The sequence below is a fragment of the Hetaerina americana genome, unplaced genomic scaffold, assembly GCF_022747635.1.
Source record: "Hetaerina americana unplaced genomic scaffold, ioHetAmer1.1.p SCAF_4, whole genome shotgun sequence".
Lineage (NCBI taxonomy): Eukaryota > Metazoa > Arthropoda > Insecta > Odonata > Calopterygidae > Hetaerina > Hetaerina americana.
The window spans coordinates 28,070,762-28,085,636 of record NW_027286985.1 but is presented as its reverse complement, the minus strand read 5'-3'; the positions used below and the strand labels follow the sequence as shown (position 1 = coordinate 28,085,636).

The following is a 14,875-nucleotide window of genomic DNA, read 5'->3' as shown; positions in this document are numbered from 1 at the left end:
ATCCAATGATGAAAGAATTCCAGGAGGTGATGCTCAATAGTTTTATTTGGGGTTGCTTTATCTACTACTGCCCCACATCAGTTTCAGAATCCTGAATACTAGTCCGACTTGAGGAATGGTTTGTATTCTGAACGTATGAATCTTTTTCCTTGCCCCTGATGTTAATCTCAAAGGAATTTGACCAAGGTAAAAAAGAAGTTTTCCTTAGACAAAAAATGTGAACGAAAAATATGTTCAAGTATGACACAAGTAAAATACTTAAAATGCTATGCAGGATTATACATTGTTTGTTTTGCACCAATTTCAGCTGTAGAAAGGAGAAAAATCTGGAAGATTAAATTGAATTAGTTTTTAATACGTAAAATATTTTCCAAATTAATTATCTATTAAGTCTTATTTTATATCAAACATACTAATTATATACACAATGAATTAATTAAAGGAACGAGAGATGCTAAACTGGCACTGACTGCACATGACCATAGAGAAAAGACAAGCAATAAACAGGAAATATTTACTTACCCACATTGATTTGGAAAAAGACTTTGATACTGTAGATAGGAAACTTATGCTTGAAATTGAGAAGGAATAGACTACAAATATAGGTAGCTTATATTTCAGCTCAACCAGATCCAAAGCACTTCTATAGAAGTAAAGGGATGTGAGAAAGAAGAAAATATTAGAAAAGGATTAAGGCAAGGATGCCCACTTTTGCCATTTATATTTGTCTTACATATTGATGAAGCTATAGAGACAATGAAGGAGAAAACAAATGGTAAAAAGATAAATGGAAGAAATATACACTGCATTAGGCTTGTAGATGGAATTGTGACCCAGGCAGAATCAGCCGAAGATATGAATAAAATGCTCAAAACTCTGAAAAAATGGGAACTGAAAATAAATGTGAAGAAAACCACAGCTATGATAGTTTCCAGAAACAGGAACACTCTGTAAATTTAATGATAGGGGAATCAAGGATAAGCTAAGTACAACAGTTCAACTGTTACCTTGGCAGCATAATTACAAGAGACAACAGATGCGCTTCTGCAGCGAAAAACATGATAGCCTTAGCGAAGAAGGCATGAAAATAAAAAAGAATCTTTTGAGAAACAAACAGATGAAATTGGAAATTAGAAAATTCTTCGCAAAAACTTTTTTGGCTCGGTTGTAAACGGAGGAAATGTGGATTTTGGAGAGGATAACATGAATGAGAAGGACAGACAAGAAAAGCAGCAGAAGTATCAAGAGAAATTAAAGAGGAAAGGAATCTAATAAATGAGATGGAAAAAAGGAAAACTGAAATTTTTGGACATGTTCCCAGACATAACTTCCAGCAAAGTATAATGGAGGGAAAAATAATAGGAAATAAAGGAAGAGGAAGGCCAAGAAAGAAATTTATAGATAATATAAACAGCACTATGAGAGTAGCAGAATACAATGAACTGAAAATAGCAGCAATGGAGAGAGACTGATGGCTGCAATGACTAGGCTCCAACTTCAGAAGATGATGATAATGGTATGAATGAATGAATTTTCTTCTTCAAATAGGGTGTATGCTAAATAAAAATATGCCAAAGGGTCAATGCTGTATATGATATTAATGTTATTTAAAATTTTTCCTAATTCCTAGTTCAGCACACATTAGCTCATAGTGGGAATATATCGTACCAGGCAGAAAAAACATAAACACTAATAGGAAAAGTATAAAGGTTAGTTGAAATTATTCAAAAAATAATTATGATCAACATATTAGTACATCATTTACTTCAAATCAGTTGTTTTATCTGGGCATTATTGGGTTGAGGGAGCTGATTTAACAATGATCAAAATTAAAGTAAACATATAAATTGGCAAAAATAATTAGCACATTAAGGAGATGCATAGAATGTACACACAAAATACTTTTACCTTTCACAGCATAGGAAAATGAAATACATACAGGAGACCATACCATTATGTATATAACTAAAACTATACATTCTACGTAAATGTCTTTCAAGGTAAAAAGTTTAAATTTCACATGTTTTTAAGTACCCGCTGCATTGAAACTCATATGAAAACTATTTTTTATTAAAATGCACAGCAATTAAAAGAATGTACATATGCCTAACCTTTATATGCTTCCTTTTTCTTTCATTCTTTTAATAGAACACTTTCTGAAAGATTGAGCTATATACAAAATCTCACCAACTATGGCATCAGGAATTGAGATCGGAATAATGTTCACACATTTAATTGGTCTCCTGCTTAAAAAAGCCAGAATTGGACAAGTAAAATAAAATTAAATAACTTCTTACCAAGTGGAGCACAGCTGCCACTATTTTCCAAATAGTATCAATCTGTGGTTGAGTAAATCCCAATGTTTTGAATGCTGATAATGTTGCTCGATAATTTGGACGATCTGCACTAGGATCACCACGAGCCAATGGCCCACCTTGTCGTGCATATACATATGCTCCAATATCCCTCTTTAGATTCAGACGAGAGAGTTCGTTATCATTTGACCCACACAACAACTGCAAATGAAAATTTCCATTTGTTATTCCACTATGTCTTAACAACCATCAATATATGAACATGAATTTTAGAAATGACCAGAATAAAAATTGAAAAAATAATGAATTAGATATCCAGATCATTCAACAAACAATGCATAGTGTATATACAGACAAAATTTACAGCACAGCTGCAAGTTTTACCAATGAATATTGCCCAAAATAAAAATGGCTCTCACCAAAATTAAGCAAATAATTTTACTACATATGAAATTTTGCAGTAAAGTTTTACCATCATGCGAAAGAATTAAATCCATCAACTGAATTAAGAGTTCATGGTTGGTACAACGTAAAAGATGTATTAATTTTTTTGTATGCAGCAGGAATACACCACGATTAAATGTCATTCTCATCTAATGAAGTCATTGTTCATTGGAGTGGATTGAGGAGTGCGAGTAACTGGATTGTTAACTAGTACTAAACTTAACAAAAATCATGACACTGTAATGAAGCTTTATCAAACTTGATCTGCACACACCTAAGGGTTCTTGAGGATCTATCAAGGGTTCTGAAATGAAGTAGCTGCAAATTTAAAAATGAGGTTTTCTTTAAGATACAATTGGTACAAAATATTTCATTATATTCATCATCAAAGGCAGCAAATGAATTACTTCTTGCTTAGTTCTCGTTTTAGAGAGCATCTGCTCCTTTATCATAGACACAATGGCCACATTAAGAAATTTCAAATCCATTTATTGTATATTTAAAGAGTTCTTACATTCATATTATGACATTACTGAGTTTTATATCCAGAAACACTGAATACAATATAATGTCATAAAACATACCTGCTAATTATGCTTTTAGCTTCAGCATTGTTATTATGCCACCAATGAACATTTTTCAATTTTCAAGCATTTGGAACTGGGTATTCATGGGTCAATGCAGAATAATGCTCTACTTTCTGACTAGGCATCAACATTGAAAATCTCCAACTAGTTGGTAACGTTGCCATTCCCACATCAAAGTAGCATTCAAAGGAAAGGTTCAGTAATTAGCAGCAAGCATCAGAAATTACCAAACTATAAAAGTATCTCATTAATGAGATCTCTCTCTAAATAACACTTTCAGAAACTCTTCTATCTACCATCGCATGACTGGTCCCTAATAGGGATCAAGATGGTGCGGTGGCTATCGTACTGGCTTCCCAACCTGAAGACCTGGGATCAAATCCCGGCAGTTTTGAATATTTTCCAGAGGTATCTCAATTCCCACTTGAAGTGCTTTGTTGAGGGCACTTTGAGTGAGTACGCCATCTGTCGGATTGGACGTTAAGCTGTGGACCACTTGGCGCCTTTAGTAAAGAGTAGGCTAATGCCAATGCCGGGTTTCTCTCCATCCTTTCCTGTCCATCCCTAATGGTGCAAATGACCTCAGCTGTCGGTCGCCCCCCCTAAATACTACTATTACTGGTCCCAAATATTCATTTTTGTATGGCTATTGAGCTAAATATTCATGAGACTTAAGGAAACCCCTTCACAACCATTTCTCTTCCTTTCCACACTAGAGACCTCATTCTATTTCTACTTGTTTTCATTTATTTCATGTCAAATTACCTTCCCACCCATAACTCATCTCTTTCCTTTGGCATAACCTCCTCCTCCCAGCGTCCTTTTCTGTTCATAATGTGATTACATTGTAAAAATCAGTTGTACGTAAGTATTTTAAGGCATTTTGTTTATCATTATTTACTCTTGATGCCTACAATAAAATTTGACCAATCAAATTTAACTGTAGCATTTTTCATTGGCACACTTTGGCAGGAATAAAAATTTTGGTACACCTAAAATCATAAATTTTCAGAAGACTTACTAGTGGTGAGTCTGAGGAACGGAGAAATATAGTGACTGCACACTGTGATGATAAAAGTAAGCTCACAACAAAAAACTGAGGGAGTATGTATATTCACAACAGTGGCAGTGTTAAAAACTTAAAGGGGCTTTTGGGCAAAAAGAATTACGAGAAAGATTGCCCTAATTCTGGAGATGAATCCATGACCTTAGGGATGTAGTGCAACCAATCAATGTACCTCAAATTGTAACCAAATGGGGCAAGACAAATGTATGCGAAAATGCATGAGTCTAACATGAGGCCTGACAATCAAGGGGGAAATAAAAAAATGACATATATACATTAATGCGAAATACCATAAGTAACTTATATGAGAGCTTTGCTTTTTCATAATAAGGTTTATTTTGAAATTGAGAAACTTTGCCAACCACGATTATGGAAATACTGAAACTATTTGAAAAAAAAAACAGCAGGGTCCACAATGAATTTGCACCATATGCCTAAATGCAAAAATTAAAGATTTAGACAACACATTAAACAAAAAATTTTAATATTACCAGATGAAACTATGTCCAAAAGAAACACCAGTAAATCAATGGCTTATTTTTTTAAATAAAACACAATATGATAACTGAATTACCTGATAAAATGAATGAAAATTTCTTTCCCCGGACTGTTGAAGCACCACCCTGGACTTCTCAAGAAGGTAATTATTGATGTGGCCACCAATTGGATCACCTTTGAAATCAAAGTTGATGTCCATATACTTTCCAAATCTGGACGAATTATCGTTTCGATTTGTCTTGGCATTACCAAATGCTTCAAGAATAGCATTGGATTGAAGCAGTACATTTTTTACCCTGTAAGAAAATGAGTGTTTCAAAAACAACTTCCTAATTGTATAACTATGAGTGATTTCTTACATTCACATTCATTTCAAGACTATAGGTAGAATAAGGCACCATCCAAAATGCAAATGCACTACTTATATATATACAACCACTACATTACTATAGGCAATTAACACACACATACCTATATTTATATATATATATATATATATATATCTTTTGTGTACATAATTACATTTGTTTATGCATGTATATGTATGTGCGTGTTGATGTGTGTGTGCATGTATGTATGTGTACGTATATTTATATATACACACATATATAAACACAGCACTCAGAATTGTGTGCCGTGCTTATCATATATACACACATTTATATACATGCACAAATATAAAATGTACACAATATTTTATGTATGTCAGCACGACAAAACATTTTATAGTATAGACACTCGGAAAATGCTGTGAAACAGCAAAACAATACATAACAGGAGAAAATGATTAAATATAGATACATAAAAAGGACACCAACAGGTGAGTTGATTCATTATTCTGGTAATCATATTGAGTTCATCAGACAGAGGGACATAAGAAGTTTCATCTTTCCATCTGATTGAGACGACACAATTGCCAAAACATCAACTGAAGCCCATGCAAGAGTGCCCTTATAATGTATCTCTATGCTGAAAAATTTCCTCCAGTTATATATTATAAATGTATGCAACCACAGTTTTTAATCCTAAGGTTGCTTTGACAGATATGGTACAGCTCAGTATTAAGCCCCATGGCCTGTGAAAGTCGCAATCTGGGCATAATAAGTTGTTTTCCCTATATTGCCAATGGTCTCTAGGAAGATCTAGTATCTGAAAAATCACACAGCTTGGGTGAAGGGGATGGTACCCAGAAGCCCATTACTCATGAATTGAATTAGGGCCCTCCAGTCAGTAGTTCAATGCTTTACTCACTGGACTACCACATCCTTTATGCAAGTATATGTGTGTAGGTGGATTTATATGTGTAACATGCTAATTAAACAAGAAAAATTTTGAATTGCAGACAGTCAAAGGAAAAATTAAACACACTTTATTCATTTGGATTGAATAATGCAACCAATTATCATGCATTTCTTCTATTAACAAGTGAAACTCTACACCACATTGTTATGGCAGTGGCAGATCCATGAGACAACAACAAGCATTTTTTCTGAACATAATATCACTTTAGAAAGTGAAAGAGATTCCCATAGTGATAGCACAAAATAAAATTAAAGAAATTATACAAAATTATCCTGAAGAACCAGATGAAATATTTAGTGGGTAATCAATTTCATACTCTTGCTGCAAGTTATAATCTCTGGAATTGTTAGCTTTTACTGGCACAGTGTACAGGATGGCCACTTATTTTATTGATACCCGAGTTTCTCCCATTATGCCCACTGTCCTTCTCACTAATTTTTCAGTGAAGCGTTCACTATCTGATCATGTATTTTATGTGGATCATACTTCATATCTTCACCTGCCACTGTTACCACTGAAGTCGATCTGAAACTTAAGTGTCAATTTTTGTCTGGGCATGCATATGTGATGGCCACTGGCTGACACAAGTTGATCTCCCAACTAAAGAGAACCCCATCATTGGGAATACCTGATTCCCAATTATTATTATAGTCTTGATTCACACATCAAATTACTTAATTAAAATATCAGTTCAATTTTCACTATGACTGTTCAAAGAACTTGATTAATGCCAGACCATTCCCCAATTGTCAAAAATGAGTGGCCATCCTAGTGTATTACAAGCTACATGGTACAAAACACATTTACAAAATAATGCCGAGGATAAAATGCAATTCCACTACATGATAAACATGCTTTTTCAAATGTCACTAACTTTCTATGATGTCACATTCACATTACCAAGCAATGCAAAATGAAAGAAAACACATTCATAATCCAGAAGACCTGAAAATTATAACGCAAACACTGCTTGTTCCATATTCACTCCTGGTATCAACGGAGATGAATAATTTAAAAAAATTTGAAAGTCTAATTAATTAAAAACCAGCCAAAATTAAATTAAAACCAAAAATATACATAGAGGAATACCCATTTTCAAAAGTTTCTTTCTCAAAGTGAATGCTTTGCCCTCATAAGAAGCACATAGCCAAAAAACTGTATATTCCAGCAATAATCAATTGTTAAAAAAAAAAATTATTTGTCAATGTGAAACAGGTGACATTAGAGAGTAATCATAATGAATGCATTTCATATGCTATCTCACAAAATTAATCTATTTTTAGTTCCCACTCACTGTATCCAGCAGTAAAACAATACACCACAGCCCAGTGAAAAACAATTAAGATATCTTTCTGCAGTTACTAATCACTAGTGGCAAACATTCTTAAATTAGCACATAATTATGTTTTTATAGATGAAATTCACAATCACAAAATAGTTTAACTTCCATTGAACACCTAATTAAAAATATGATGCATAATAATTTTTCTACGTTTTAATTCTCCAATGGGAACAAGCAATATTTGCTTATGTACACAACTACATTTCTTTTGGAATAAAATTGAAGAGTAAATATTTGCCACACTTTGGAAAATCCTTATATTATTTTAATTGTTTTGAGATGAAGCTCATTCTGTCTAGTGTTAATAACCAAAAACTTATTCAGGAATATTGAGGAGCAAATATATATAAATATTAGACAAATATAGATACTCAAACAATAAACATACTTAGACATTAAGGCATGCTACAAGACTCTTAAACAAAGGAATACATTTCTGCTCCATGAACATACCAAAAATTCCTACTAGACACTTACCTTTAACACAAACTTATTAGCAACCTTGGACACCTGGAGTCCAAAAGAGAGAGTATCAGCAAAATGCAGATTTAAATTTTGTAACTCTCAAGTGAATCAAATTCACATTGTATGTACTCAGCAAAAATCTAATTCTTACAAACATTTAAGCAATGCTGTATTAATAATGGTTGCACAGTTGCCTGATAATATTTCAATTTGGATCAGTTTAAGGAAAATCATTAGATTGAAAAGCTATGCATTAAAAGTATGTATTCAATGTTGAAAGACATTCATAAAGAAAATGAATAATGGGTGATTAATACAACATTGCTCTCTTGATTACATTGTAATTCTCAGCACGTCAAACACATGTATTTAATATATCTCATTACGAGGGTATGTTTTCTAAAACAATAAAATTAGCTGATGACCAACCAAACCAATCATGTTTTCAAGTTTTAGGAGATGAAATTAATCAAGCCATTCTTTTTTAGAAAGGGAAGAGTGCAATCGCCTTCCCAAAAGTTAAAAAAAGATATTGACGGAATGTGTGAGATATGCTTTAAAGTTAACATTTGCCAAAATGAAATCAAATACAGAAACAGATGAAAGGATGATTCTGGAGCATTATCCAAAACCCATTGGTCAAATCTGAAAAAAAATTCAGCAAATCTTACCAAAACCACAAAACAACACCTTTAAAATCTTGCGTGGAGAAAATTAAAATTTAAAAATTTCTCAACATCAATACCTTTCAATTTCTTGTTGTCCTCCAATGTTGGTCACTGCAGCAATATATTTCATAATAATTTTTGATGCTTCTGTTTTCCCACTACCTGACTCCCCACTTATTACAATACAGGTGTCTCTGCCTGACTGCTTCATTTTCATATGAGCTGAATCTGCTATAGCAAATATGTGGGGTGGATTTTCGAAAATCTCTCTTCCTATTATGGAGAAAGTAAACACAGTAATAAACATAGGTCAATTTAAAGTCCAGGTGGTAATTTTCAGAAACTATTCACCTAGTGTCTCATTGAAATGTTACAGCAAATATAAGAAATATAAAAAAACTCTTTGATTTAATATTTATTTTCTTACTGTAAGAAGACAGCAATAATTCAAATGGTTGTCTGATTTTATTTCTCCAGATGCCATACAATCAATATACATACACCAACAAAATTTGCTGCTAAAAAAGCTAAATATTTCTATTTGCGGGTATAAGGGTTTCATATTAAAAATATTTTATAAAGGTATCCCATTAATTAACATGAGTTAATTCTCAGTATTGAAAGTGGTCAATCATGAATACATTCACACTGCACAACCAAATGTTCTGCTTTAACACAACAGCAGATACACATGTTTAGAGTGACATACATTCAAATCTCTAAATCATTTCAGCATCTCAAGGTATAGCCATAAACTAAATAATGTAAGTAGAGAACCACTAGTCAATCCTTCACTTAATGGGATAAATAATGGAAAAATAACACGGCACAATTCCACACACCTTCTAAAATCCAGATGCTGGCTTTATCACCCACGTATTATTTTCAAGAAAAAAGTATACTATACGGTATCAGAATAAATAAAAATAGTGAGGTTTATTACAAAGTTGGTTTTTATCACAGAAGTAAAATACATACTATCCTAATTGTTTAATTACATATACAGTTAATTTTTCTTCATATCTCACACTTTTAAGTTTCAACCAGAAATAATTCATTATGCTTGTTAACAGTGTGCATAATTATGTACCTTTCTATTATCTTTTGTGCAGTTAAACTGAATTAACATTACCTTTCAAGTTAACCTGATTAAAATTATATCTTAGCATTTGTATGAATAAGTCAGAAACTAGAATTCATCATGCAGCAAAAAATATTTCATTGTTCTGTGCTAATTATTTAAGCATCGTAGATCCACTTCATGCTTGCTGAAAATATTACCACAAATGACTGTTTATGTCTTTTGTAATGTTGTGGGTATAGCTATAATGAAACTGATATTTCAGCATGTACCTCGAGCATGTGCACGTTAAGAGAGAGGGATGAGTGTATATGAGTGCATATGAATATTATCACCCAATGCTTGTTATATTCGTTGAATTGCGGGTATTCCTCTTAAGTTTAAATACATATTAAAAATCTCCCGGAGTAACATAAGTAGAACTGTATTCTATTTCAGATTGTACCCTCCTTACAGATAAAGTTCAGGTCTTTCACTAGAGGCATCTTATGCTGAAACGACAAACTTTGAAGTATTGCAAGGCATACTGACATTGCCAGAACCATTAACACAGCAAGCAGTTAAGAGTTTCTGACAGGAGAAAACATCCATCTAATAGACAATGATATGATGCAGAAAGTTGATTCCTCTGGGCTCAAAAAAAAATACATACTCGTATAAAAAGATTTCTAATGAAAGCTCAATTCCCCAAGTCTGTGCCAAGATTTGCTGATCAGCAGGCAGCACAGGAAAAGGAATTGCCCCTAAACTGATGCATTAATTTTATTTATGCCATTGGGCACGGTATTCGGTAACCTTACCCTCACCAATCGAACACACCAAGAAGTTAATTACTTTGGCAGAGATTTTGGTTTCTTAGGGTGTGTGAGCAACCTAAATCTACAAATTTCAGGGGTTTGGTGAACTATCATCTGAAACTTTCTTCAGAATTCCATCTAGACTTTTATGACAAAATATATTATTTTAAGACCACAGCTAGAGTAAGGTACCCTTCCATTACAGAGCCATTTGGCATTCAATATAAATTTGCAATTTCTAGGAATGAGCGAATATTATTATTAAACCATTCAATCAGTTCTAAAAACAATTCCATGTATCCGATTCTGACCACTTTCAAGTTTGGCTGGAATTAGTAACAAATGAAAGCCATGTAGTTTAAAGTCAATTAAAATAATTTGAAGGTAGTTGAAACATTTTTGATGAAAACATTGTTTATAAAGAATTTTAAAAAATTATAGAAACGCAAAACTCAAATCCTATTAAGCCCAATCATAACATAAGACACCAAGAGAATTCTAAGCTTCCAAAGTTTGTTTCATTCGGAATTTTCCTCCAGAGAAGAGTAACTAGGGAAGAATTACAAGCAAGTCAGCAAAATAATCTGCTTTCCTTCAAACGGCGGTCGATAACAGTTATCATTAAACTCTCTACCTTGGAGCCAATCGTTTTTTCATTTTATCTCACCTAATTAACTCTGAAAGACTAGGTTTAAGCCTTTCCGCAAAGATTTATAAATGCACCTGACTGTATAGATTAGATACAGCTCTGCACTCGATCCGAAAGCATTAAATAACGTTTTATTTTCCACCCAAGCGTGTTATAAGTGTGGGTTACGAATTTTCTAAGCGGGATAAGGCTATATTTACTCGCTAAAATGGTACCTTTGTACTTTGATATGTAGTCTGCACCATAAATATTCATTGTCCGGTACGGGTTCACAGAAACGCATACTTCCCCGATGTAGGTGTAAATTTGTCCAGCGTTGAATCTGCAGAAAGAAGAGAAAAGGTTACTTTGAGGTTATCAGCTTAAAAAAATCATGCCATGACTTTATGCATAAAAGGTTGACACCACTCGCATAACATTGACGAAATCCTAAATACGAACGGTGACTCACGATGAATCACCGGTCTGAACTTTCACTGCATCTCAAACTACGGTCATGTTTTCATAGAAACCCATGAAGGAATGTTACTACGTTCTTTGAGACCACTCTTAGCTATCTAATGCTAATGAAATTAGTTTCAGGGAAAATTGTTCCTTTTCCAAAATTAAGTTGCTTGACCCCGGCCACGCCCTCTCACTATTACATTCATAGCACATTTATGCCGAGAACTTTTACCATTTACAAGTAACGCGAATGATACCAGATTCCTCGGCGCAATTGTATGGATGCAAAACTAATTCTGGAAACACAAAAATAAAAACTTTATTAAAATGTCCTTTTACTTCAAGAAAGTTACACTTGCGCGGGGAAGAAATCGAAATTTTTGTATCCCTTTCACTTCCATCTAAACTTACCTTTTTTTCAGATTATCCATAAAAGCGTCGTTTGTGATTTCGTCCAAAAGAACGAAATCTCCAATTCCCACTTCTTCTTGCCCAGCCATGGTCGCACTCTTACTTAAACTACGGGACGGTTACTAAACGAATTATTACGATATTACAGCATCGGTAACCGCAAACTCTAACACCGCAAGAAACCAACGAATGAAGTCAAGGAGCTAGCGGAAGGGGAAGAGGGGAAAGGCGGGGACTATCTCATTTTCGCGCCAGCAACGCCATCTGTTCACCATTCTAGAACTTCCCCTTCTTCAGTTCTCTGCAACAGAAATTTAATTCCATTTTATGGGTTACCCCAAAAATTTTGACCGTAAGACTAAGCGCTATCCAAAATTTCAATGAGAAATGCGCCAGAATTAGAGAATTTTTCAGTGCATGAAACTCACGGTTTGTATAAATTATTTTTGTGAACTTTTATCATCTTTCCCATTGCTTTAACTTCTTTAGGTACTTCCTGGAAGTTACGTATTCTGGAAATAAATTAATTTAAATAACATTGTCTTTGTATGATAAAAAATGCATTTATCAGCTGTAGTGGCGGGTAATAGTTTGCATTGTTTTAAACTCTTAGATAATACCACCAACTTAGTCATGAGAATGGCCCATTCTTCACCTTTATTCATTGCACTCCTAGTCCTTTATTCTATTCTTGCTCTCTTTCCCTTCATCAATTTCTGTACTCTCATCTCCCTGCTACCAAAAGTGACAATCCAAACCTCGTTAAACTTCATCACCTCAAATATAATTAAAATATGGATATACTCAATAATTATTCCATGTTTCCCTATTTCTCTGAGATCACATGCAAAATATGAGTATTTGATAACGTATCAAAATTCACTGCATGAAGTACATAAGTAGAAAGTTTTATTATTATTATCAGTGACCTACCAATTACGGTTAATTTTCAAGGACACACAACACAACAGTGCAGTGACTGTTCCCTTACCTATCCTTCCTCTTTTTTGAAACCCTAGCTTATGTTTATTCTTATCTTGTACTGGCTTTCCAATACACAAACCAATGCTTGCCACACCTTGGCTGACTGCCAAACTAAAGCTATATCATCCACAAACCTGATTTTAAGAAACCTCCTGACTTTTATTCCTTTCTCTACCTCTATAACAATCTCTTCCACACATACCAGGTGCGGCAACATAACTTCCTTTTTGAAAGCATTCCACGTTTGAAAAAAGGAAGCTTTGTTGTGGCACCCTGTAAATTGAACAGCACCAGTGATAGCAGACACCCATTTTCTCTTCCTAACACTGCCCATCTGGATGCTTCTTTCATCTGCTACTTGCACCCGAGCAGTCTTGAGAGAATGTGGATAAGTCCTCTATACCTCCAATTAACTTCTAAGCCTTCATTAATTTTACCCAAAACAATCTTTCAAATTCCTTTTAAAAATCTGTGAAACAAATGAATACATACTAATTGTATTCTATATACCTCTCTATCAGTGACCTCATTACTGCAACAACATCACATGTTCCTCTCCTTTTCCTGAACAGAAATTGATTATTCCCCAAGTATTCATTTGCCCTGTTCTCCACCCTCTTGTTGATGATCCAGAGACCCACTTTAGCTGCATGCAAAATCAAACTTATAGTTTGATAGTTCTCGCATATCACTGTCCTTTCCCTTTTATGGAATAGGAACTGTTCTGATGAAGCCTTCTGCATGAATTGCTCTTTCATAAATGCTACAAATTAGCAAACAAAAACTCTTCCTCCCACATTTTATTAAATATTTCCAACACCCTAGGTATTAATTGCTTTTAACTCCCTTCTATCTCGCCATCAAGTAAACCTGGACCTAAGCTATCCTCTCTACATCATATGCACTTTCTGTCTGGCCTTGCTGGCGTACTGTCTTCACCATATAGTTCTTTAATATATTCCTTCCAGCTGCCTTGAATTTTCTCTGGTTCAATCAATATTCCTACTGACTTATCTTTTGCTTGTTTGTGATAACAGATTTTCCCTTCTAACGCCCAATATTTGAACCATAGCACAACAACTTCATCCTTTCACTATAATCTTTCTAAATCCTTGCATTGCATCTTCCACCAAACTTCTTTTGTTCAATTTTTTACCAACTTCAGTTTATTATTTAACTCTTTGCATTTACTTTCTTCTACCTAAGTCTGTCTGTATTTACATTCTTCCACTTCTTTCTGTCTATCTTTATAATCATTTTGACCATAATCCTTGGTTTCCTTGTCCTTTTCATACTTATACCCATAGTTTCTCTAGCAGCTTTCAATAGTCCTTTTAATATGACCCAATCTTTGCTCTATAGTACCCAGCTCTCTGTTCTAACTCATAATTTTCTCTCAAGCCAGCTCATACTCTTTAATTGTTGTTCCTTTTAATGCTTCCAAATTCTTTTTCCAAAACCATCTTTCCTGTTGTATCTTTTTGAATGAAATGCTACACTTCATAATTACAAAATTGTGATCCTAGTCTGCATTTGCTCTAGGGAAACTGGAAATTTGTCATTCTGTTCCTAAATTTGCACCTAACCATAACATTGTCTGATACCTTCCCAAGTCCTCAGGGCATTTTCCATGTATAACTGCTTTTTGTGGTGTCCAAACAAAGTGTTTGTTAAGATTAACACATGTCCCTTACAGAATTCTTAGGACATTCTCCCTGCATTCATTTCTCATCCCTGAACTATAGCTCCCTACCTCAACATTCTCTTCCTTCGTCTACAGTCACATTCTAATCCACTGTTACTATTAAATGTTTCCCACCAA

General features: G+C 34.0%; 1 protein-coding gene across 2 annotated transcripts in view; it reads right to left on the bottom strand.

The window, feature by feature from the left end:
* Myo31DF (Unconventional myosin ID) overlaps nt 1-12,230 on the bottom strand; it is a 29,031-nt gene extending 16,801 nt beyond the window's left edge. Inside the window, exons 1-5 of one of the 2 annotated variants that reach the window (XM_071589827.1) lie at nt 12,070-12,230; nt 11,430-11,536; nt 8,765-8,960; nt 4,987-5,206; nt 2,298-2,516 (exon numbers count right to left, since the gene is read on the bottom strand). In XM_071589827.1, coding sequence (XP_071445928.1) covers nt 2,298-2,516; nt 4,987-5,206; nt 8,765-8,960; nt 11,430-11,536; nt 12,070-12,158 — 831 coding nt within the window. In that variant the 5' untranslated portion in view covers nt 12,159-12,230. Of the gene's footprint in view, nt 1-2,297; nt 2,517-4,986; nt 5,207-8,031; nt 8,065-8,764; nt 8,961-11,429; nt 11,537-12,069 lie in introns of those variants that run through there. The other variant, XM_071589828.1, reaches the window with a different exon arrangement.
* Nucleotides 12,231-14,875: the final 2,645 nt, after the last annotated feature.